The following is a 23,526-nucleotide window of genomic DNA, read 5'->3' as shown; positions in this document are numbered from 1 at the left end:
TGGTACCTCCCACCATTCCTCTGCGTCCAGCCAGTCCATGACACCAGGCAATGCTGAGCTTAATGGACCAATGGGTCTGATTCAGTATAAGGCAGCTTCCGATGTTCTTATGTTCCAAGGGGTTCAGGACAGGTTGTGAGTCACAGACAGCATCTATCTCACTGCCTAGTGGCAGGGTTGGCTCAGGGGAGGGCCTCTGAGGCTTTGGGGGGGGGTGCAGGTAACTGCCGTAGGGAGGAGAGGACGGGGAAACCTTGCTTTCCATGAACCACCTTATCTTTGACAGAAAGGGAAAGATAACATTGCCAGTCTGTTTGAAGCCACTTTTTGGTTGCTCGTTTTGAAGATCTCTCACTCCACCTAGCGGCTAAATGCACACCTTCAGTTTTGCAAGAAAGCCATTTATTCGTTTAGGGTGCCAACTGCAAAACGCTTTGCCCAGGCACACTAGTATGCCATTAGAAGGGCTAAGGGGCGTATTCAGCGTGTTGTGGGAAGACCACTGTGTTGAATGGAGTTCTGGATAAGAGCATAGTGAAGCATTGCTCCATCCCCCAGCCAGGATTTGGGCAGTGACATCATTATGGAGGGAGACACTGCAGTTCATGGAATCATAGGGTTGGAAGAGATCCTAAAGGGTCATCGAGTCAAAACCCCTTGCAAGGCAGAAATCTCAACACACAGTCCCCCATCCAATTTGAAACCACACCGGACCCTGCTTAGCTTTTGCAAGTGTGCTAGCAGTTTTACTGCTGAACCTCCCTGGCACGATATGTCAGTGGCACCAACCCCTGCCACAGCTGTCAGACACAGGGACCACAGCCTAGGAAGCAGTTCCATCCTTGAGTCCCAGCTGATAGGACAAGGGGAAGAGGAGGGTGCTATCCTGGTGTTGCAAAGAAGAAATATCTACATCTGTTGTGACTGTCATAGTGAGATCTACTTCTGATGTTAGTCCAGAAACAAGTTATGCCCTAGGCATCAAATGATTTGGGGAACGTAGTTTAGTTGTTCTCAGCTCTGAGAGAGAGCTGGACCATAAAGAAGGCTGATCGCCGAAGAATTGATGCTTTTGAATTATGGTGCTGGAGGAGACTCTTGAGAGTCCCATGGACTGCAAGAAGATCAAACGCATCCATTCTTGAGGAAATTAGCCCTGAGTGCTCACTGGAAGGACAGATCGTGAAGCTGAGGCTCCAATACTTTGGCTACCTCATGAGAAGAGAAGACTCCATGGAAAAGACCCTGATGTTGGGAAAGATGGAGGGCACAAAGAGAAGGGGACGACAGAGGACGAGATGGTTGGACAGTGTTCTTGAAGCTACCAACATGAGTCTGACCAAACTGTGGGAGGCAGTGGAAGACAGGAGTACCTGGCGTGTCTGGTCCATGGGGTCACGAAGAGTCGGACACAACTAAACGACTAAACAACAACAGTTTAGTTGTTAGGTATAGTTCTGTTGGTAGAACATCTCCGGGTTGTGGGTTCGAGCCCCATGTTGGGCAAAAGAGTCCTGCGTGGCAGGGGGTTGGACTAGATGACCCCTTGTCCTCCCTTCCAACTCCACGACTCATATCTAAACATGGTTTTTTTATTCACTGACTTCAGCTTTTATCTCTAGACATAATCACCTTTTATGTAGACCCCTTTAACATTAGAAATACGTTAAATGCATACATTGCATACCAAAGATAACAATTTTTAGATAACCTAATACTTGTGAACATAAAAGTTATTCTGTCTTGGTTGTCCCAGTAAAGCATAAATGGTTACCACATTTTTTATAATGACTTGTAGAGTTGATCTCGCCCAGCCTGATTTGTTGCTAAGCTACAGGTTTGCTTATTGATGTTATAATTCAAACTTCCTCCATCACTCCTCCACTGATACTTTCTCATTTTTCTCCTGGGCTTTTATTTCTTTATTTTTACAACTTAACATTTTGGCAGCAAACAACAAATGCTCCACTACTTCTCCGTAGCCCTTTCTAATTCACCCTTTCCGTATTGTGAATAACACCTAATAATTGGACTGTGTTTAATTCAAACCACTGTGAGAAAGGAAGGCCAGCCCTGGGCTGCTGCTTCCTGTTTGGCTAGATTGTGTGCCCCCTTTCAGCAATATTATATGAATGGCATTTATCATTAGCTACACTGAAAAGGACAGGAGAAGCAGGGGGTGTAACACAGTGATCGCGTAGTAGCTGCGTGTGATAGCACTGCAAAAAAAGGGAAACCTTTCTGGTTGGAGGTAATAACTGTAAAGCGAATTGCCAGATATCATATGCAGTAACGCTATCTAAAGTTGCCAAGGGGAGAAATCACTCATAAACAGAAAGCATTCCCCAAGGTTAGTAACTCTTTAACTCATGCAAGGAACAAATGAATTGATCAAACTGACAAATTTGATTAGAATAAGACTGGAAATATTGGGAAATCGCACGGCTTCTGCTGAAACCAGCAGGACTTGCTTCCCTCCTCCTCTTCCTCATTTTTTCCCTTAAAGGTAAAGGGACCCCTGACCATTAGTTCCAGTCACGGACGACTTTGGGGTTGCGGCGCTCATCTCACTTTATCGGCCGAGGGAGCCGGCGTACAGCTTCCAGGTCATGTGGCCAGCGTGACTAAGCCACTTCTGGCAAACCAGAGCAGCACACGGAAATGCCGTTTACCTTCCTGCTGGAGCAGTACCTATTTATCTACTTGCACTTTGACATGCTTTCGAACTGCTAGGTTGGCAGAAGCAGGGACCAAGCAACGGGAGCTCACCCCGTCACGGGGATTCGAACTGCTGACCTTCTGATCGGCAAGTCCTAGGCTCTGTACTTTAACCCACAGCGCCACCCGCGTCCCATTTTTTCCCTTAGTTCCTAGCAAATGAAAATAAGCGGTGGCAACCCACTGGCATTTAGGAATTCATTTGTCTTTTTTGAAACTTTTATGCTACCTATTTTTCTTAAGAAATTCAAGGTGGTTAACTGTGAACTGACAGCCGTGATTAAAAAAATAGCCACCAGTGAAGTGGAGCAACAGCTGGGGTTCCCTCAGTGCCATGACATCACCATATTTCATCCAGATGTCATCCCACCCATTGGCTCCCCCCCCCCCAGCACTGAACAGGATTCGTGCAAAGAGAACCGTTGATGTTTCCAACTGTGAGGAAGCCTACCGCTTAGTGGGTAGATGTTTGCGGGTGGAGTCAGCAACATTGCGCAGGGTCATCGGGCACAATCCTGTCCCCCTTTTCGTGCTTCTGGTGCAGAGATGGGAAAGGCTTGTGGCCCTCCAGATTTTGTAGGACTACATTTCACATTATCTGTGTCCACTGGCCACGCTGACTGGGATTTATTAGAGTTCTTTATTATTATGGAGGGAACGGGTGGCACTGTGGTCTAAACCACTGAGCCTCTTGGGCTTGCCGATCAGAAGGTCAGCGGTTCTAATCCACGTGACAGGGTGAGCTCCCGTTGCTCTGTCCCAGCTCCTGCCAACCTAGCATGCCAGTGCAAGTAGATAACTAGGTACCACTGCGGTGGGGTGGGAAGGTAAACACCATTTCCGTACGCTCAGGCACTCGTCCCGTTGCACCAGAAGCGGTTTAGTCCTGCTGGCCACATGACTTGGAAAGCTGTCTGTGGACAAATGTCGGTTCCCTCGTCCTGAAAGCGAGATGAGCACTGCACCCATAGTCACCTTTGACTAGACTTAACCATTCAGGGGTCCTTTACCTTTTACCTTATTATTTACAGTATTTTTCGCCCCATAGGACGCACTTTTTCCCCTCCAAAAATGAAGGGGAAATGTGTGTGCGTCCTATGGGGCGAATGCAGGCTTTCGCTGAAGCCTGGAGAGCGAGAGGCATTGGTGCGCACTGACCCCTCTCGCTCTCCAGGCTTCAGGAAGCTATCTGCAAGCCTTGCAAGCCCAGCGGGAGTTCCCGCGGGCTCACAAGGTTTGCAGGCAGTAGCCTGCAGCCCGAAGCTTCGGGCGGGTGTGCGCACCCGCGTGAGGCTTGGGGCAGCAGCCTGCAGCCCGAAGCACGGGGAGCCCTCCAGAGGGCGCCCTGTGCTTCGGGCAGGTGTGCGCAAGGCTTGGGGCGGCAGCCGCGGCTGGGGAGGGGGAATTCTTTTTATTCATTCCCCCCCCCCAAAAAAAACCCCGAGGTGCGTCCTATGGGCCGGTGCGCCCTATAGGACGAAAAATACGGTACATTTGATCCTTCCGCCTGAAGAAACCTGGGGCAGCAAACACATTCACAATTCAGAAACAAAACAATCCAAAACAATTAAAGACATTTTAAAAGCAGTTTCAATTAAAGCATTATTTCAGCTAGTCCAGAAGGCAACAGGTTCTCTGCCCCTGAATTAGTGTTTGCATGGAAGGAGCACATGAAGACTGATCTGCTTCTAGCTTTAGTATAATCCGATTTGTCATTTCGACAAAATCCATTTGTTATTTGCATGAATCAACCTCTTACTAATCCCTTAACTAAGCGAGAAGAGAGAGAAGTGTCTTAGAACTAGTGAAATAGTTCTTGTTTGAATCTTACATGACTAGGCATGAACAAGATTCTTGCATGAACAGGCATGTAGTATCAGATATTATTTCCTTTTAAGGAGTTGGCTGTTTCCCCCCCTTGTTTTCCTTTATATCTTACGTCGCTTTCACTCATAAAATATTGTATCTCCGGAAACCCTACAGCTAATTGGAAAATGATGTTTTCTTACCCATCTTTTCTCAAAATAGAATGGCCTGAGTATTTGAGCTTAACTACTGGGTTTATATTAGCCATTTGTCTTGGCTATTAAATGCTCACCCAGATTTTAAAATATGGTGTTGCTTGAAGGGGGAAAATAAATCAATGCATTGGTTTATCTTGTGAGCAGCCTCCAGAGCAGGCCTGCACAACTTGTGATCTGTTGATTCGAACTCAGTTCACCAGCCAATGTGATACCCTTCCTAACCCTGTTTTTGCAGTCCCAGGTAGATAGCAGAAACAGTTTAGGGATGGCCGGTACACTAAGCTTGATTCCATGGGTCACATGTTGTGCAAGGCTTCTGTGGGAAAAGGGAGTTTCTAGCCACACCAAAATAAGTGTCCTATCTCGTTGAACTTCATGAACAGAGATATGGTAAGGGGGGAAAAGGCTGTGTTTTGAAACCAGTCTTTAACTATCAACATTTCGGAGATAATTCCTGTGATTTTCAATTAGAGAACGAAAGCTCTTGCATTCTGCCATTATTTGCAGCAAAGGGCACAGACGGTCATTAACCTGCTGCCTTTTCTTCTTCTGCCTCGCAGTTCAATTTCGCCGTTTAGTATTGAGAGCACAAGGCGCCAGAGAAGGTCCGAATCGCCTGACTCTAGAAAGCGCCGCATCCACAGATGTGATTTTGAAGGGTGCAACAAGGTGTACACGAAAAGCTCCCACCTGAAGGCTCACCGAAGGACGCACACAGGTAAGGGTTTTGCCAAAGGTTTTCGCTGTATGGACAGTGTTAGCAACAGTGTCTCTCAGCGGGCACGTTCTATTTTTGACATGATGAAAGTGCACAGCAAACATTAATGAGCTTTCACCACTGTGTAATAAACAGTAATTATTTTCAACATATAGCCTTGGGGGTTATTAAGCTTCCCAGCATCATGTGATTTTAGAATCCTTCCATTGGGCACACCTCTGTTGTTCCTGTTCTTTCTCGGTTAAGGTCAAACTCTGAAAAATCAGAAGTATTATTTTTGCCCTAGGCCCTCCAGAAGTTTTGAGACTACAATTCCCATCATTCCTGACCACTGGTCCTGCTAGCTCGGGATCATGGGAGTTGTAGGCCAAAAACATCTGGAGGGCCGATCATATGGGGAAGAGAAGGTAGGGTGTAACTGAATGGGGGAGGAATTAATTCAGTTTTCATTTTAATGTGAACCTACCTGATTCACATTTCCTAAACCAGTATGTGATCTGAAATGAGGCCATGCTTCAAAATTTGTAGTTATCAAAGTTTTGCAATGTAGTTCTCCAACCACAATGAAAAACATACAATTATATTATATTAGGGGGAAATGCACACAAATAAGCTTCTATTGGTGAAAATAATGTACAAAAATGCATTATGTTAAGGAAAATGTGTACAGTGGTGCCTCGCAAGACGAAATTAATTCGTTCCGCGAGTCTTTTCGTCTTGCGATGTTTTTCGTCTTGCGAAGCACGGTCCGTCGCAACTGCGCCTCTTCAAGCGGCTTTAAGAAAAAAGCGAACAAACTCGCAAGATGTTTTCGTCTTGCGAAGCAAGCCCATAGGGAAATTTGTCTAGTGAAGCAACGCAAAAACCGAAAAACCCTTTCGTCTAGCGAGTTTTTTTGTCTTGCGAGGCATTCGTCTTGCGGGGCACCACTGTACAACCTTTCCTTTCTTTAAAAATTGAAAACTGATGTGGAAATAGGGAGAACTGGAAAACAAAGAAATGGGAACTGGTAGATTAATCCCTCGCTACCTATAACGAGCGGGACGCAGGTGGCGCTCTGGGTTAAACCACAGAGCCTAGGACTTGCCGATCAGAAGGTCGGCGGTTCAAATCCCCACAACGGGGTGAGCTCCCATTGCTCGGTCCCTGCTCCTGCCAACCTAGCAGTTCGAAAGCACGTCAAAGTGCAAGTAGATAAATAGGTACCGCACCGGTGGGAAGGTAAACGGCGTTTCCATGCGCTGCTCTGGTTCGCCAGAAGCGGCTTAGTCATGCTGGCCACATGACCCGGAATCTGTACGCCGGCTCCCTCGGCCAATAAAGCGAGATGAGCACCACAACCCCAGAGTCGGTCATGACTGGACCTAATGGTCAGGGGTCCCTTTACTTTTACCTTACCTATAACGAAGCAAATGTTTTGTCTCTCCATCTTCAGAGGACCTGGATAAAAGTCCTGAACTTCCATCTGAGCAAAACTCCTGAGCAGGAGAATATGTATGGAGCTGGGTAGGGGAAAGAAAAAAATAATCAGGATTCCAACTGATTAAAGTTACTGTCAGAATAGAAGCCCCTTACGCAAAGGGAGTCTGAGCAATGAAAGAGAAGCAGGGACAGGCTGCTTGGCCTGACCTTGACACCAATGCTCAACACATGAATGTTGGAGGCAGGGATGCTTCCATTTGAACCCATAGCCCCCTTCACTTAAGTACCATCTGAAGGGGGCTGGTGTGTGCAAGCCAAACTCTAGCAAGCAAACGCTCATAAACGTGCCTCTTCCGAACGCTTGTGTCCTTTGTTCTGAACGCCTCTTTAACCAACGCTTCGCCTTTCCCATTTTTGGCCCCAGGGATCCCAAAAGGATTCTCTTGCCTGCTGAGGAGGAGCCCCCGTTCCTTTGCCACAGACCCCTCCCCAGTGTGTTGCAGAGGTTCCTGTGGAGCATTCTGGGCCACCCTCTTAGTTCAGGCAGGTCACAGCCTCTTGGGCGTCAGGGTAGCCGTGCCTGAACTGAGAGTGAACCTTTAAACCACACCCGGCATTGCCCTGTGGCTGCACACTTAGGGGAGGGTTGGTAAGTGGTGGGTAAGCTGCCTTTCAGCAAAGGTTGCCCCTGATCACCCACGACAAGGCTTCCCAGGAACCCCAAGGCCACTTGGAACAGAGCTTGGAAACCGAGGGTAGAAGGCACGGGGCCAAGAAGGGGTGCATGCTCTCAGCATCTCTCCCTGGTGGTTTGCCACACCCGACTTGCAAAACCAGAGAGAGGTTATGAACTCCCCATGGCCACACCAGGGGGGGAAAAACACGTGAAGTAACTGGTGGTTAGCCCTGTGGCTTCTAACGGTTGCACATCAGAGCGCAGGAACCAAACCCTTTTCATAACTACTATTCTCCTTTGGAGCCAGATGCTGACTGATGTTAAGTACTGCAATCCAGACTGCCTTTGGAGGAGTGTAATTTTGTGTGGGGTTTAATATATGCATTTGCCATGGGCTTTTGCATTTAGCGGTTGGAACACACTGCAGCGTTCGCAGCACAACTTTGCCTTAATTAAACCCATCGTACGGAAGAGCTTGCTGGAAAGCCCCTCCTGGAAAAAAAATAAAAAATCACAGGGTGTCTCTGATTGTTTTAATCACCTGAGCTTGTAAATTTTACTCGCAGGCGGCAATCCTAAACCCAATTAACTGGAAAATAAGCTGTTCTGTTAAAATCAGTGGGAATTAGTTCCAAGGAAATGTGCTTGGATGTTAGGCTGCTCATACCTAAACAGATGTTTTGCAACACTTGGGTTAGATGTGTTTTCGGTACAAAATGTCTTTTGACTTCAATATCCCTAAACAAAAGTGCTAGTTTGAGGGGGGGGGGAGAACCACCCTTATTAAGGCATCAGTAAGTGGGGAGCACAATAATGATTCTATATCGCTTTTGTTTGGTTTTTTTATCATAATATGCACACGAGTGGCGCTGTGGTCTAAACCACAGAGCCTAGGGCTTGACAATCAGAACGTCGGCAGTTTGAATCCCTGCGATGGGGTGAGCTCCCATTGCTCGGTCCCTGCTCCTGCCAACCTAGCAGTTCGAAAGCACGTCAAAGTGCAAATAGATAAATAGGTATCGCTCCGGTGGGAAGGTAAACAGTGTTTCTGTGTGCTGCTCTGGTTTCACCAGAAGCAGCTTAGTCATGCTGGCCACATGACCCGGAAGCTGTATGTCGGCTCCCTTGGCCAGTAAAGCGTGATGAGCGCCACAACCCCAGAGTTGTTCACTACTGGACTTAACTGGTCAGCGGTCCTTTACCTTTACCTTTATGCAGTAATATAATAGATGAAAGACTGAGCTGAGTAAATGACCGCTTAAGGCAAGTCTACAGAGCTACAAAACCAAAAGCAGCCCATCATCCCTGTATAGTGCAAAAGGCTAAAATGTAGTGCTAGAGTGCATTGGTTTGCATGCAGAAAGTCCCAGGCTTCATCCTCAGCATCTCCTTGTATGCCTTGGGAAGATTCCTGTCTGAAAACCCTAGACAGCTACTGATCCAAATGCACCAGTGGTTTGATTTTGTATCAGGCAGCTTCCTATGTTCCTATGTATTGTGGCTTTCCGAGTGTCTGATGTTGTTGTTTAGTCATTTAGTTGTGTCCGACTCTTCATGACCCCCTGGACCAGAGCACGCCAGGCACTCCTGTCTTCTACTGCCTCCCGAAGCTACCAGCTTGGTCAAACTCATGCTGGTAGCTTCGAGAACACTATCCAACCATCTCGTCCTCTTCTGTCCCCTTCTCCTTGTGCCCTCAATCTTTCCCAACATCAGGGTCTTTTCCAGCTTCTCTTCTCATGAGGTGGCCAAAGTCTTGGAGCCTCAGCTTCAGGATCTGTCCTTCCAGTGAGCACTCAGGGCTGATTTCCTTCAGAATGGAGAGGTACACACCGCTTTTGCAATCCAAGAAGTTTACTATGGGCCTCCATGGATCACCATAGTTGGCAGATTTGATGGATCAAAGACTGAGTTGTGTGAGTCTTACACAATCTATTAATCCCATAGTTTAAACCACAAAAACAACAACAACCACAAAACGTAATTACATTGCTTTCGTGAACCTTTTGGGAAGTTTGCACAGTCTCATGCGGTGTTGAATGTGAACATACTTTACAAGCTAATCTCATCTTGCATTTATATCTTTGCTTTTTTGCCCAGAGCAAAGTGAGTCAACTATTTATGTATGGCCCTGGGGTAATTAGTGTATGATATTGGCTGGGTATAAATGAATTATGACAGCCTGGCACGCAAGGATAAGCAGGCTTCAATAGGAAAAAAACCAGATCACAGAAACTTGTTGTTGCATAATTTTACCTTTTCATGCAGTGCAAATGCACCATTAGGCATGCTTGCAAAATACTTAAGTAAGCAGAATTGCGTAGAAATTGCTAAATGGTTTCATATGCCTGGAACTCATAATTTTCCTGAGAAGCTGACCATATCTGAGGGATCAGGAATTAGAGATCCTGGTTCAAGTTGCTATACACATACAGAAAAGGTTCGGGTAGCAGGTGATAGGAAAGAACTCTGCCTGAGACCCCAGAGAGGCAGTGTCAGTCATGGCAGATAGTATTTGGTTGGGATGGACTGTGCTGCCATAGCTCAGTCGACAGAGCACAAAACTATTAATCTCAGGGCTGTGGGTTTGAGCCTCACATTGGACGAAAGATTCCTGCATCATAGAGAGTTTCACTAGATGACCCTCACGGTCCCTTTCAACTCTTCAGTTCTATGATTCGATGACAGCAGCTTCCTGTACTCTTAAATCCAAAACATTCATTGACCGTAGAAAAGTAGGTATCAAGCAGGAAGGATGTAGCTTGGATGCCTAGAATCCTTTGGGTCAGATGCTACAGGAGATCTGTGCTTGTTGCTTTCACTCCATCGAGTCCATTCCGATAGCGTTTGAAGCCAAGAAATAGCATAGGCAGGACTGACATGCTCTGTACTTCTCCTAAAACCTTTTCCGCCTGCATGCGAAGTAACTGTGTGATCTCCTGGGTTAAAACATAGCCTAAATATCATGGGAAGCAGCACTGCTGTATCAGCAAAGGAAAGGTGAACCACTTCATTGAGCTGGTGCAACTTTTTCTGATTCAGACATGTTTGGGGAGAGTTGGAAGCATCTACAACAGTGCAGATGTTTTGCAGCGATTAGTGCCTTCCACTGGCATTTCAGCTTGGGTTACGGTCAAAAATCTTTGTATGAGCATCAAATCCGCTAGAGGGCAAACTCTAATAATAAACTGCTCCTTGGAAACCCAAGCATGGCCGTACCAGAAGCTAGGAATTCTGAGTCACACATGCAAGGTATTAAATTCTGATTCCCTGCCTCCCACCCGTAACCAGCTAAAGTAGCCGAGAAATATCATGTGTAATGTAAATTATAACAGGGTTATGAATAAATTTGTGTGGTCTTATTTCAAGGGAGAAACTATCACAAGTCATGTCACCTGTGATTTGTCAGCATAGATTCTACTAATTGCTAACAGTGACTCTCCTAATGAGTAATCTGTGAAAATCAGATGGCAGGTTTTTATTTAAAAACACTGTATACTCATACACAAAATATGTATCCGTTGTTCAAGTCTGTCTCTCCACATGTATAGTTCAAAAAACCATAGTGCCTGCTATGTGGCAGTTTCATACAAAACAACTTCTTCATGCTAATTATGGCCTCTGTCTTACTAGACCATTTTTCCACAGGCACTGGTTGCCATACAAGAAACAAATGTACATTGTTTTCCAAAAAGTTGTCCAAACTTGCTAGCCCACAAGCCTTTTTCTAGCCCACCTATCAATACCTATGTGTGTTAGTCATTTGTGGTATATAAACAGATTAAAAATGAATAAAAGATCCCAGTCTTCTGACTTGAACTTTCCTGTCCAGTCACCTGGAGAGGATTCTTATTTAACACAGCAGACAAGTAGCTATTTACAAGCCTGCCCTTGAATTCCTTACAACCTTGACCAAGGAGAAGGGGCTTATGACTAAGAGTTGTAGTAAAGTAATTTTTACTTGGAATAGACCCACTGAAATTAAAGGCTCTAAATTTGTCATAGTTATTCATTTCAATGGATTTAGTCAATAGTATCTTCCACAACTTAAATCATGACACATTTGTGTTCCTACCAGTTTGAAATACAGCGTGGGAAGGATGACTATGCATGACTCTACGCTTACACCAGTGTTTGAAACTTCTAGGCGCATTTTGCGACAGGGAATTTCATTAGCGCAAGCAGTTTCTGAGCTCTGGGCACAATACTGCGCCTAAAATTTCAGATTAAAACTGCAGAGTGGAAGGAAAGGAGGACCTTTTTCTGCCTCCCCACTTTCAGCTACTCTCTGAAGACTGGAGAAAACCCCCTCTTAAGAATATCAGGGGGGTGGACAGGGAGAGGACTAGACCATGTGAAAAATGAAGTGCTGCAGTTCATTCCTTTTCAGCTTTGTATTCTTGTTATAAAAAAGACGCCTAGACATTCCATTGTTGTGCCTAGGTTTAAGGTGCCATTTAGCTCAGTGCTTTCATTTCTCTGTTTCTAACACTGGCTTACAGTAACACGTGGCTTACACTAACACGTTCTTTAATGGTAGCTTTCTTTTTATTTAGTGTCCCATCACATTGCAGTGTAAAAGGTAAAGGGACCCCTGACCGTTAGGTCCAGCCGTGGCTGTCTCTGGGGTTGCAGCGCTCATCTCGCTTTATTGGCCGAGGGAGCCGGCGTACAGCTTCCGGATCATGTGGCCAGCATGACTAAGCCGCTTCTGGCAAACCAGAGCAGCGCACAGAAACGCCGTTTACCTTCCCGTCAGAGCGGTACCTATTTATCTACTTGCACTTTGAGGTGCTTTCGAACTGCTAGGTTGACAGGAGCTGGGACCGAGCAACGGGAGCTCACCCCGTCGCAGGGATTTGAACTGCTGACCTTCTGATCGGCAAGCCCTAGGCTCTGTGGTTTAACCCACAGCGCCACCCGCGTCCCGTTACATTGCAGTGTAATAGTGACAAAATATGATTCTATGCCCCAGGGAACTTGCAGTCTCAGTAGCCTTGCAACAGAAGGCATAGAGCTGGATCTAAGGTCTTGTGTGTCCACACGATCTCCACTGGAAGATTCAGGGTTGGAGTTGAAGGGTTCATAATGTTATAATTCGGAGTACTTGGCCTGTGATTAAAAGAAAGTGCTTTGAGCCTGCTTAAATATAATGAAGGGGACCTATCAACAGTCCATCTCTTAGCAGCCATTAGCCCAGTTCAGATGTGATGGATAGCACACTTCAAATTTGCAGAGCACTTCAGGCACATTATTTAATTAATCCTGTTGACAATCCTGCAAAGGAGAGCTAGTGGTGTTGTCCAATTTCAGACCAAAGCGGGGGCAGAGAGCATAAGGCCAGCTTGTGAGTTTGTGGCTGATCAGCTTATAGCTCATGCTCTTGGTCACTTTGTGACACCAACTCCAGGAAAACTGAGGGTACAATACGCAGCCTCGATGGGCTTTAGTATTATTTCAGAGGATCACGATCGTGTCTGAAAGAAAATGCTTTGATTCTGAGCTATAGAGAAGCCTCTCTCACTAGACTTTGGGGCTCCTGATCTGCACATGGAGGCATTGCTAAATGCAGCCTTGCTAAATGCAGTCAGAAATGCCGCCTTGTTACAGGGCATCCTGTGGTCCAATGTATTTTCCTTTTTAATAAATCTGAGACACCTGCAGAAGAGAGGGTGGCAGACAACTTTTGTGTTTTGTTTAGTCTGAGCCTGTTTAAACTCTGCATTCCTCAGGCTCCACCAGATATTTATTTGAATAAGAAATGGCACCTGTCATTAGTCTTTGTTCATATTTTCTCCCCTTTCAGTAGTTGGAAGCACAGGTAAGACCCATGACTGGAGACATGAAAAATAAGTTCGACTTGTTCTGTGACCTTTAAGCACCATTCAGTACCTTTTGTTTGGTTAAGAATGGTTTAATACTATTTGTCTGCTCTACCTGAGAGAAATTTACTTGCCTAGAGTAATCCCTTCATTTGACAGAATGGAGACGAGTCATTCTCTCCTTCTAATCCTCTCGGGGTTGGTCTCCATTCTGTAGACTCTTTGGCTTTCTTGACGGCAAATTCTCCACGTTCATTTATGCCACAGGCGACAACAATTTGTCCCACAACAACCTTGCCAGACTGAAAGGTTACGTCATCAGCCCAAACTCCTTACTTCTTTAAGGTTGAAATACCAATACTAGCAATACTTCAAGTGTAGCTTTATCTTTCTGTGTGTATTTCCAATTTCACTACGGAAACCACTAGAAGCTACTGTGTTTGGGCTCTTCGGGGATATCTCTGTCGTAAGACATAGCGAAGCAACTGCCTCAGAGAGCAAACTGATTTACCAGTAAAGAGTAGCAGTTTTGACATTTATTTCCTATTTTCTAAAACTAAAACCACTTAGATTTTCTGCTTCCAGAAGCAAATAACCTTGGCCAGTTCTGCCTGCAGTATTGATAAATGAATCGTTTTCTTCAGCTTTCATTTTTGTTACCTGTTTTTGCAGTCAGCAAATGGATTGCTGCGATGTTAAAGGATTTTTGTATATTTGTTAATTTTTTTTAAAAAAACACATAATTTTTTTAAAATATATTTTTATTATTTTCTTCCATAAACAATATTATTGACAATACAATAACAAACACAAATACTTTTTGTTCTGCCAAGCATATGACTTCCCTCCTTCCCTTCAGCAGGTTTTCCTCTTTCATGTCCTCTCTCGCAATTTAGTTAACTGAAAAACGGAACATTATACGCCTCTTGATTGTAAATAAAAACCTCAAGGATATTAGGACACAGCACATAATGCAAAAAGACTGGGCTCTGGAATAATAGAATCATAGAATTGCAGAGTTGGACGGGACCATGAAGGTCATCTTTTGCCCAACGTTGGGCTTGAACCCACAGCCCTGAGATTAAGAATCTCATTCTCTACTGACTGAGCTGTTGTTACTGTTGTGATCTTCTTCTCACATAGCACCCAGAGTGGCAAATAAGGAATTGGTGACTGTGACGTTAACATATAAGAGTGCTGGAGGTGAAATAGTTAAACAGGTTACCCAATCAGAACCCAGGGGGGTGGAGTCAGAGGGACTATAAGACCAGCTCTGGGAGGGGCGAAAGGGGGGAGTTTGTTGAGAGTTGGGTGGTTGGTTGGAACGGGAGTGAATTGGGATAGAGTCTGTGGGGAGGTTGAGTTAGTGTAGAGAAATAAGCTGAGTCAGGAACAGTTAGGCGCTGGGAAGACAAGTAAATATCTGAGAGGTGGTTTAGTGAGTGAGAGCAGGTAGCGGAAGTTATAGGTCTGGATAGGCACCCCATGATTGTAATTGACCGATACTGTTTATGAAACCACACGCTTGTTAAACTGCAATAAATAAACAGAAGTTTATGTTCCAATTTAAACCTGACTGGACTCAGTATTGTACCAGGTAGGGCCTGGGTGGTGGCAGTGAGAAATAAAGTGGTGGCACAGGGATCAATAGACGGTGAAACGTCCGGGGACCCTGTGTGATTGCCACAGTGACCAAGAACTTGAGATGCTTGTTAGCTTGCTTGCTTGTTCAGGATAGGTAAAATGTGCTTCTAATTGTCAAATTCGTTGGCCTACGGCTATGCCACACTAAATGGACATGGTCATGTTTAGTTTCTGAAAGTTAAGACTTAGAGAATAATTCTTCTTTGGCGATCACTCGTAGCCGAGTAAGATTGTCTTCCATAAACACGGTTTTAACAATGAGTTTGTATTATTACAGACTACTTAGAGAATACCAGGCAACAGTGACCCTGAAACCTGATAACTGAACCGTTTAGGAAATCTTATTTTTTGTGAGCCTATGGTAAATTAGTGAGCCACAATCTAGTGCTTCTAGATAATGGCCAGTGTTTTGCCATTCCAGAGCTCAGGGGTGTTGTTAGATTCCAACTCCTAGCAGTCCCAGCCAGCATGGCCTGTGGTCAAAGACTAGGAGAGATGATAGTCCCAACAGCATGAGGAGGACCAGAGCACAGGTCTTCAATATGGCAACCATAAATATAAATGTAGCAAATAAGTATGGTGGAAATAAGTTCTATCAAAATCCCGGGACTCCGTTTCTACATTAGGGTTCAGGTGCAGATGAATGCAGCATTCTGCTGAACATGCAGGTGTGATTGCAAGGGTGTGATCATAAAGCATCCACAAATGCACACACATGCATGCTGAAGAATGATTGCTCTGCTCTGTAGGTCTGACATAGTGCCCAGCTGGAATAGATCCCAAATTGTTATTCCCACAACAGTGTGTTAGAGGGATGAAGAAAAGCAATCCTTCGATTGTGCTCGGTCTCTGAGTTGTTATGAAAAGATTTTCGGCAGTGACTGTTGGCTTTCTAAATAGTTGTGTGTGTGTGTTTATGTCTGCGTGTGTGCCACCTGGGAATGCTGATGATTTCATTATGTTCAAAGAATAAGATTTCCCCAAAGTCCAAATCACTGCTTAATACTGTGCCTTCTAGAACTTCAGCCCACATGCATTCCTAGAACAAGATTAAAAACCGGGCCCTACAGCTGCGTGGGGGCTGTGCAAAATATATACGTTACAGATTTAAGGTCACTTAAAGTAGACAGATGTAAGCTCCCCGTTCAGTTACCCATGGAGTTGATTTGTGGTAACATGAAATGCCATTTGGAAGTGTTTGCATCTTCATGAACACGTAAACAGTTTCTCAGGGCTGAAGCAGTATGGTTTTTAGGCAGAAATCTCAAAACAACCACCCTGGGCCTACCAAAAAATTCCAGGGGTAGTCAACCCTTGCAACTACCGTATTTTTCGCTCTATAAGATGCACCAGACCATAAGGCGCACCTATGTTTTGGAGGAGGAACACAAGAAAAAAAATATTCTGAATCCCAGAAGCCAGAACAGCAAGAGGGATCTGGCTTCTGGGATAGCCTCTTGCTGTTCTGGCTTCTGGGATAGCCGCACGAAGCCTCTTCAGGGCAGCGGGATGAAGGCTCTCCCTGCCCGGAAGAGGCTGTGCGTGGCTAAGCTGGAAGCCAGGACAGCAAGCAGGGTCGCTGCGCACCGATCCCCCTTGCTCTCCTGGCTTCAGCAAAAGCAACGCAAAGCCTCTTGAGCAGAGAGGCAGAAGCGCTACCGCTGCGCTCAGGAGGCTTTGTGTGGCTATCGCTGAAGCCAGGAGAGCAAGAGGGATCGGTGCGCAGCAATCCCTCTTGCTCTCCTGGCTTCAGAGATAGCTGCGCAGCCTGCATTCGCTCCATAAGACGCACATACATTTCCCCATACCTTTTAGGAGGGGAAAAGTGCATCTTATAGAGCGAAAAATATGGTAAAGGTAAAGGTACCCCTTCCCGTACAGGCCAGTCTTGCCAGACTCTAGGGTTGTGCGCTCATCTCACTCTATAGGCCGGGAGCCAGCGCTGTCCGCAGACACTTCCAGGTCACATGGCCAGCGTGACAAGCTGCATCTGGCGAGCCAGCACCAGCGCAGCACACGGAAACGCTGTTTACCTTCCCGCTGGTAAGCAGTCCCTATTTATCTACTTGCACCCGGGGGTGCTTTCAAACTGCTAGGTTGGCAGGCGCTGGGACCGAACGACGGGAGCGCACCCCACCGCGGGGATTCGAACCGCCGACCATGCGATCGGCAAGTCCTAGGCGCTGAGGTTTTAGTGTGCCACAAAAAAATGCAAGGCATGAGGGAAGGTATGCCGGTTTATGCTACCATACTTCTACAGTGCTGCGTGCCTTGACGTGGTTTTTCCAGAGCATGGGAGAAAGCAACAGTGCTGCAGAGGAAGCATACAAGACAACAGGCCTCATTCTGCGCTGTACCCAGCCGCACAAACTCCCTGCTCCTCTCCGGGACTTCCACAAACCCCCACTTTTTGTACCACTTCTGAAAACCATGCTATAGCTTGGCCACCAGTGGAATGCGCATTTTGTACTTCTGTATGAAAGAGCAACTTTCCAGAGGTCCTGAGACCAGCTCTGCAAGTTACCATGTATAACAAGGAGGAAGCTAATGTTGGCTGATTTTTATGGTGCCTGAAAGCACCGTAACATTGCAGTCTTGTCTACTTTTCCCCAGAAGTAGGCCCTGCTGAACTCTGGAGGGCTGGCTTCCAAGTAAACATGTGTAGGATGGAGCTGTATAATGTGAAGAGCCTTGGAAGGTCAGATGCTCAGATGATTCTGGGAGGTTCATAAGCATGGAGGCAGAGCCACCTCCATATTTCACAGCATCTGGAATGCAGAGGTTTATTGCCTTTGAATGCAGAGGTCCCATTGTGTCATTGTAGTTGTTGGTAGACCTTTAGGATAGCAGATCTCTGGTCAACCTTACTCCAAACACATATTCAGAAGCCAGTGCAAAACCTTGTACTTGCCCCATGGAAATCAATACTTCTGTTTCTGCCATAACGTTATGACTAACCAACTGCCAGAGCAATATGAATAATCTTCAGGTTGTAGATCACCCACAGATGACATGAAAACCAATGATACCACTGGAAATACTCCATTTGCAGCAGCATTAAGAAATACTTCCTAAAAAGTGAGTTCTTATAAAATCAAATCACAGGGGTTACAAAAGCATGCTTATGATTATGTTATAATGCCATATCAGCATTTTTTAATAGACTGGATCTCTGTTGAACCAAATAGCAACCATCTTTAGGCTCCTTTGGGAGAAATGGCGGGATATAAATTTAATAAAAATGAGGTGTTGTGAGTGAAACATAACAGTCCAGAGCAGAAGGTCCCATGAAACAGAGGCAAGCACCTTATTTTTCGCTCCATAAGACACACTTTTTTCCTCCTAAAAAGTAAGGGGAAATGTTTGTGCATCTTATGGAGTGAATGTGTGGTCCCTGGAGCCAAATTGTCCAGGGGTGAAAAGCAGATCATGCTTTTTTTTTCCTTAGAAAGAGGGAAGGGGGTGTTGAAACAAAGCCGCTTAGCAGCTGATCAGCAAACGATCGGGAGATAAGGGACTCTAGCGAGAAAGGAGGCTGCCACAGCATAAACCACAAAAATCAAACATCCACTGTTTCGTTCAGAATATATATTTTTTCTTGTTTTCCTCCTCTAAAAACTAGGTGCGTCTTATGGTCAGGTGCGTCTTATGGAGCGAAAAATACTCCAAAAATATTTTTGCGGACAATTCAAGGCCCCTTAATTGCAGGGAGACAAGGAGCTCTGGTTGTACATCCTGGTAAGAAGTGAGACAATCTAGGCTCCAATTGCCACCCTTGCTGGTCACCACAGCACTTTGTCTCCAACCCCTGCTACAACATCTTTTTTCTATCTTGGGTTTTGCAATATTGCCTTGAGCATGTTTTCTTCAAGTGATTTGCTCTAAAAGCGTTAACTGTTTTCTGTGTCCAGCATTTCAAACAGAGAAAAAGTTGAGAGGTATTAGCGCTACAAAAAGTTGCAGTCTGTCTGGCCAGAGACCATAGCAGGACTGGCAAAATATGATATCTCCTTCATTCCACCTCCAGCACTCAGGGCAGGATTCTTGTCTTTTGCAAGTCATTATGATGCTTTGGCCTTTGTGTGTTGAATGAGACAAATATTTGTGTAATGACGAACAGGGGGAAATAACTTTCGATCAAGGAATTTTTAGGGTTTTTTAGACAGCAGCTTCCTCGGGAAGGAAGGTGCTGCAATTGGAGAGATGTCAGTGTTTGTTTTAAGCGAGAACAATTATTTCAGCATGGGTAGCTTTCAAGGTAATCTCACAATAAGTAGAAATGGTCAGTCTTTTTCAACAGGAAACTCTCTGGATGTAGTTTGCTTGCATCCAAGCTGTAACCAAAGGGCTGTGGCCAAAGAAAGACGCTTGCAACTCTGTACCTGAGCAAACAGCCAGCTTGGCAGTTCTCCCTTAAGAATGGACTATGGACCCTTGGGTAGTAGAAAAAGGCTGTATAAACTTTGCATTGTTACCTAAGGGACATGTTTCACCTGCTTTAGAAGGCATAGCTATGCAAGCAGTAGAGGAAGCTGGTTCTTAGCATTTTGTTTTCTGAGTTCCCTGTTTTCCTTTCCAGTTCCGTACTAAAACTTGCGTTTCTATATCACTTGTCACTTGCGTGGATTAGAACGTTAATCCGTTTCCAAAACTGGCAAGATAATGGTGCTCCTTAAGAGTACAGAAAAATTAGGTATGGGCTGAAAGAACTGGAACAGCAAGTGCTTAACTACACCGGAAATATAAAATGGTAATACATGCTTATTTCCTCTTACCACCAAATTAACAAAATCCTCAGCACCTTACAAAACTTCAATTCCCAGGATTCTGAGTCGGAAGCCAGATCAGTTAAATTGGTACCATGCTCCCATAAATTTGTAGTGCAAATGTCCTAAATGATACACGGACTGGATTCGCCATAAATCTATGAAACCTTCTCAGCATATCTTGTGCTTCGCTATTACAAGCTTCACTCCTGGCATAGATTTTCAGAATACACCTTCTGTATGCCCAGAAGTACACCTAGTTGGGACCAGAGAGATGAATTTCTCAGACTCTGGGATGTCAGGAAAGCTATGCAAATTCCAACAGCTGTGTTGTAGGACCTACTGTGATGCTGCAAAGGATTCTGGGGCACATCTCTCAAGCTGGCCTCTTAGTCAATGAGTTCTTCGAACCATTGATTAGAACAGCCTTTGTCAACTTGGAGGGTACCAGGTTGATGAAGGTTGGATTAGAATCTCCTCCTTCAGGATCCTCACCACAACTTGGTGACCTTTGCCTCATTTTGCGACATTGTTTGCAGACAACAGCAGGCAATTTGTGAGGAAATAGGGGAAGGGTAACTTTAGAAGAGAACTTGGCCTGAACGTAGGAGTGACACATTAACCAACAGAAGAATAAGATGAGGGATATATATTCTTCCTTAAGTTTCCTGATTTATTATACATCATATCACAACTCGCCCAAAGTCCGTATGAGTCAGTGTTAGAACAAGGAAACTAATCCGTAGTTGCAATTTCTGGGGCTTTGCCCCAAGTTGACCCGTAATGGATTATGAATAAGTTATTCTCTCCTTAGAACATATAGTTCCCATGTGTTTGCTCAATGTCAATGTGCTAATGAGAGCATTTATTTGCATAATTTGCTATTACGATGGTTCTACAAAGCTTACATTCAATAACTTCCCCCAAACAGATAAAGTTGATTCAGCCCATTCACTTATATTGCATACTTAAATCATACTGAATCAAAGTGCTCTCGTGAGACCAAGTGACTCAAGGCACACTCATTTCTGATCAGTTTGTGACTCAGTATATTCTGTCTGCTTTGATGCAGCTCAATATATGCACACTGTGGTGTGATAATCTACTTGGCTTTGCAACTGCAGGTAGGCATTAAATCCAAAATTGCTCTCCATGTGAGTATGGCTGCTTCAGGAAGCCACTGTCCTTTTATTGGTTTGCAGTGTCATAGCTGAAGTTGTCTGAACCATGTGAGAGTCCACATAACAATGAAACTTAACTTGCCATATACTTTCCTCATTTTCACACTTCAGATAAGGCCCAGTTTGGCATCACCTTTGTGTTTTCATCTGGGTGTATAATGAAGTGAAACATCATTGATTGCTGTTGCCCTGAAGAAGAAAACCTTGGTGCGGTTTTATTATTCATTCATTCATTTGTTGTATTTCTGAATCTCCCTTCCTCCCAAGGAAGTTCGGAGTGATGTACAATAAAATAAGGCTAAGGACCCACTTGACGGTTAAGTCCAGTCAAAGTTGTCTATGGGGTTGCAGCGCTCATCACACTTTCAGGCCGAGGGAGCCAGTGTTTGTCCACAGACAGCTTTTTGGGTCATGTGGCCAGCATGACTAACCACCTCTGGCACAACAGAACACCATTATGGAAGCCAGAGCACATGGAAACGTGATTTACCTTCCCGCCACAGCTGTACCTATTTATCTACTTGCACTGGTAGGCTTTTGAACTGCTAGGTTGGCGGAAGCTGGGTCAGAGCAATGGGTGCTCACCCCATCGCACAGATTTGAACTGCCGACCTTCCAAACGGCAAGCCCAAGAGGCTTAGTGGTTTAGACCACAGCACCACCCACTCCTTACAAGAAAAATAAAATAAAGTAAAAAATACCTGTGAGAATCAGAACCATCAAAACTGCTACTGTTGGGTATTAAAAACAACCTAACCTCACTTTATAAAAGCCTGAGTTTAAAAATTCTGCAGCTAACATCTAAGCATCAAGAAAACAAAGCTATCACAAAGGGGAAAACATTCCAGAGTTAGATTGCTACCACCAAGAAGACTCTATGGCACATTCCCCGACTGCGAATTCTCATAAGAACCACCATCTTAACAACTGAGTTGGCTGGACTTGGAGGAGGTATTGCATATACTTGGCCCCGAGTCATTTAGGACCATATAGGCCAGGGGTCTGCAACCCGCGGCTCCAGAGCCGCATGTGGCTCTTTTACACCTTTGCCACGGCTCCAGGGCAGATACTAGCGAGGGGAGGAGGCGCATTGTGCGCCCCAACACTCCCCACTGTGGCGGGCGCTGTACTGGCTGTGACGTCGCATGGGGGCGGTGCGTGCGTTAGTCACGCACCATCCCGACGTCACCTTCCCGGTTTTGCGGCTCCCAGTTTTATTCCTTCGGAAACGGGTCCAAGTGGCTCTTTTTGTCTTAAAGGTTGCAGACCCCTGATATAGGCCATTACCAACATCTTGAACTGGTCCCTGTAGCACACAGTGCAGTGCAGTTAGAATCCATTATACAAGTTCTGGCTGCCCCAGTTTTCAGCATACAAAGAAAATATGAAGATGTGATTCCACATCACGGGGCTCAACTGAGTGCAACTGAGCTGGCTTGATGTCTCATTTGATACAGATATGATGATGATTAAATTTATTACCCACCCTTCATTCACAGGCCCCACAGTGGGCTGCAACAGTTTACAATTCAGCATTAAAAACAGAAATATCTAGCAGGCTATTCTTCTAATGTCCTCTCCTCTGCCATGCCAGCCCAGCGCTAGATGAACTGTTGCAAGACAGGTACACTAGGACATGCTCAGGTATGTTCAGGTAGGGATGCTCATCCTAGTTATAACCTGAATCAGCCTTTGTGTCCTTCATCAGGTCTCATGACAGACATTGGCTCAATAGATGCCAAGTTTGAGGTACTTGATGAAATCCCTGCACTGAACAGGATACGCTGAGCTTCTTGTACCAGAACTTGATTGTAACCTGGAAGCATTCTGAAACTGAAATAACTATTGTCCTTTAAACTCACCCAGGCAGCTTCCATGGGCTTTTGGAAATTCTGCTTTCCAGTCACACATCTTTTCCACAGTGTAGCAGCTACGGATGCCCTATGGTCATGTAAAACTAGGACATGAAATGTTATAACTTGCAAGCTTGAAACGGCCACACTATTCAAATTCTAGGAAAGGGGATATTGTAATCTTGCTTGGGATACAGTTCATTTCTCCACCCCTTCAATTCTGGGGTAATAGGCAGATGTGTGTAAATGCCTGGACTTCATGTCTTGCTTTTTAAGGAGAAAGGGGGAATAAGAAAATACGTGTTTTTGACATGGAAAGAAAAAGAAAAAGAATAGGCATGTGCAAATGATAAATTGGTAATAAAATAATGTTTTGTGAATAAAATGAAAACCTTCTTAAACGAAAATGGAGATAAAAGATTGAGCCGCGGTTCAGCATCTCCCAGGCCACCAGCGTCACATGGGAAGGGGCCAGAGATCTTTCCCGGGAGCACTCCACCCATCAACAAAGGAGAATCAGCAGCTGTTCCCACTCTTTGTCCCACTCCATACACAGAATGCCAAATCCCTGTTTGCGTGTTCCCTCAGAGGTTATGTCAATTACAGCAATGTTTTCACATTAAATTAAAACACTTTTATTGTCCAAGTAATGTGTATTTTGGGCATAACCCAAAATGCAGTTAGTCACCTGCATAACTACTG

The 23,526-nt window shown here is 45.1% G+C and overlaps 1 protein-coding gene and 1 long non-coding RNA gene across 6 annotated transcripts in view; both read left to right on the top strand.

The window, feature by feature from the left end:
• The window catches only part of KLF12 (KLF transcription factor 12), a 243,502-nt gene that overhangs the window by 205,196 nt on the left and 14,780 nt on the right, over nt 1–23,526 (top strand). For all 5 annotated transcript variants that reach the window (XM_083501312.1, XM_083501311.1, XM_083501309.1 and 2 more), the window contains one exon: nt 5,303–5,460. In XM_083501312.1, the coding sequence (XP_083357438.1) occupies nt 5,303–5,460 (158 nt within the window). The remainder of the gene's footprint in view (nt 1–5,302; nt 5,461–23,526) is intronic.
• On the top strand, nt 18,464–23,154 carry LOC310706127. The gene is made up of 2 exons (XR_014525706.1): nt 18,464–21,964; nt 22,251–23,154. It is a non-coding gene; the product is annotated as an uncharacterized lncRNA (long non-coding RNA).

Source organism: Podarcis liolepis, assembly GCF_965112155.1.
Source record: "Podarcis liolepis genome assembly, chromosome: 4".
NCBI lineage: Eukaryota > Metazoa > Chordata > Lepidosauria > Squamata > Lacertidae > Podarcis > Podarcis liolepis.
This window is presented reverse-complemented; position numbering and strand designations above follow the sequence as displayed.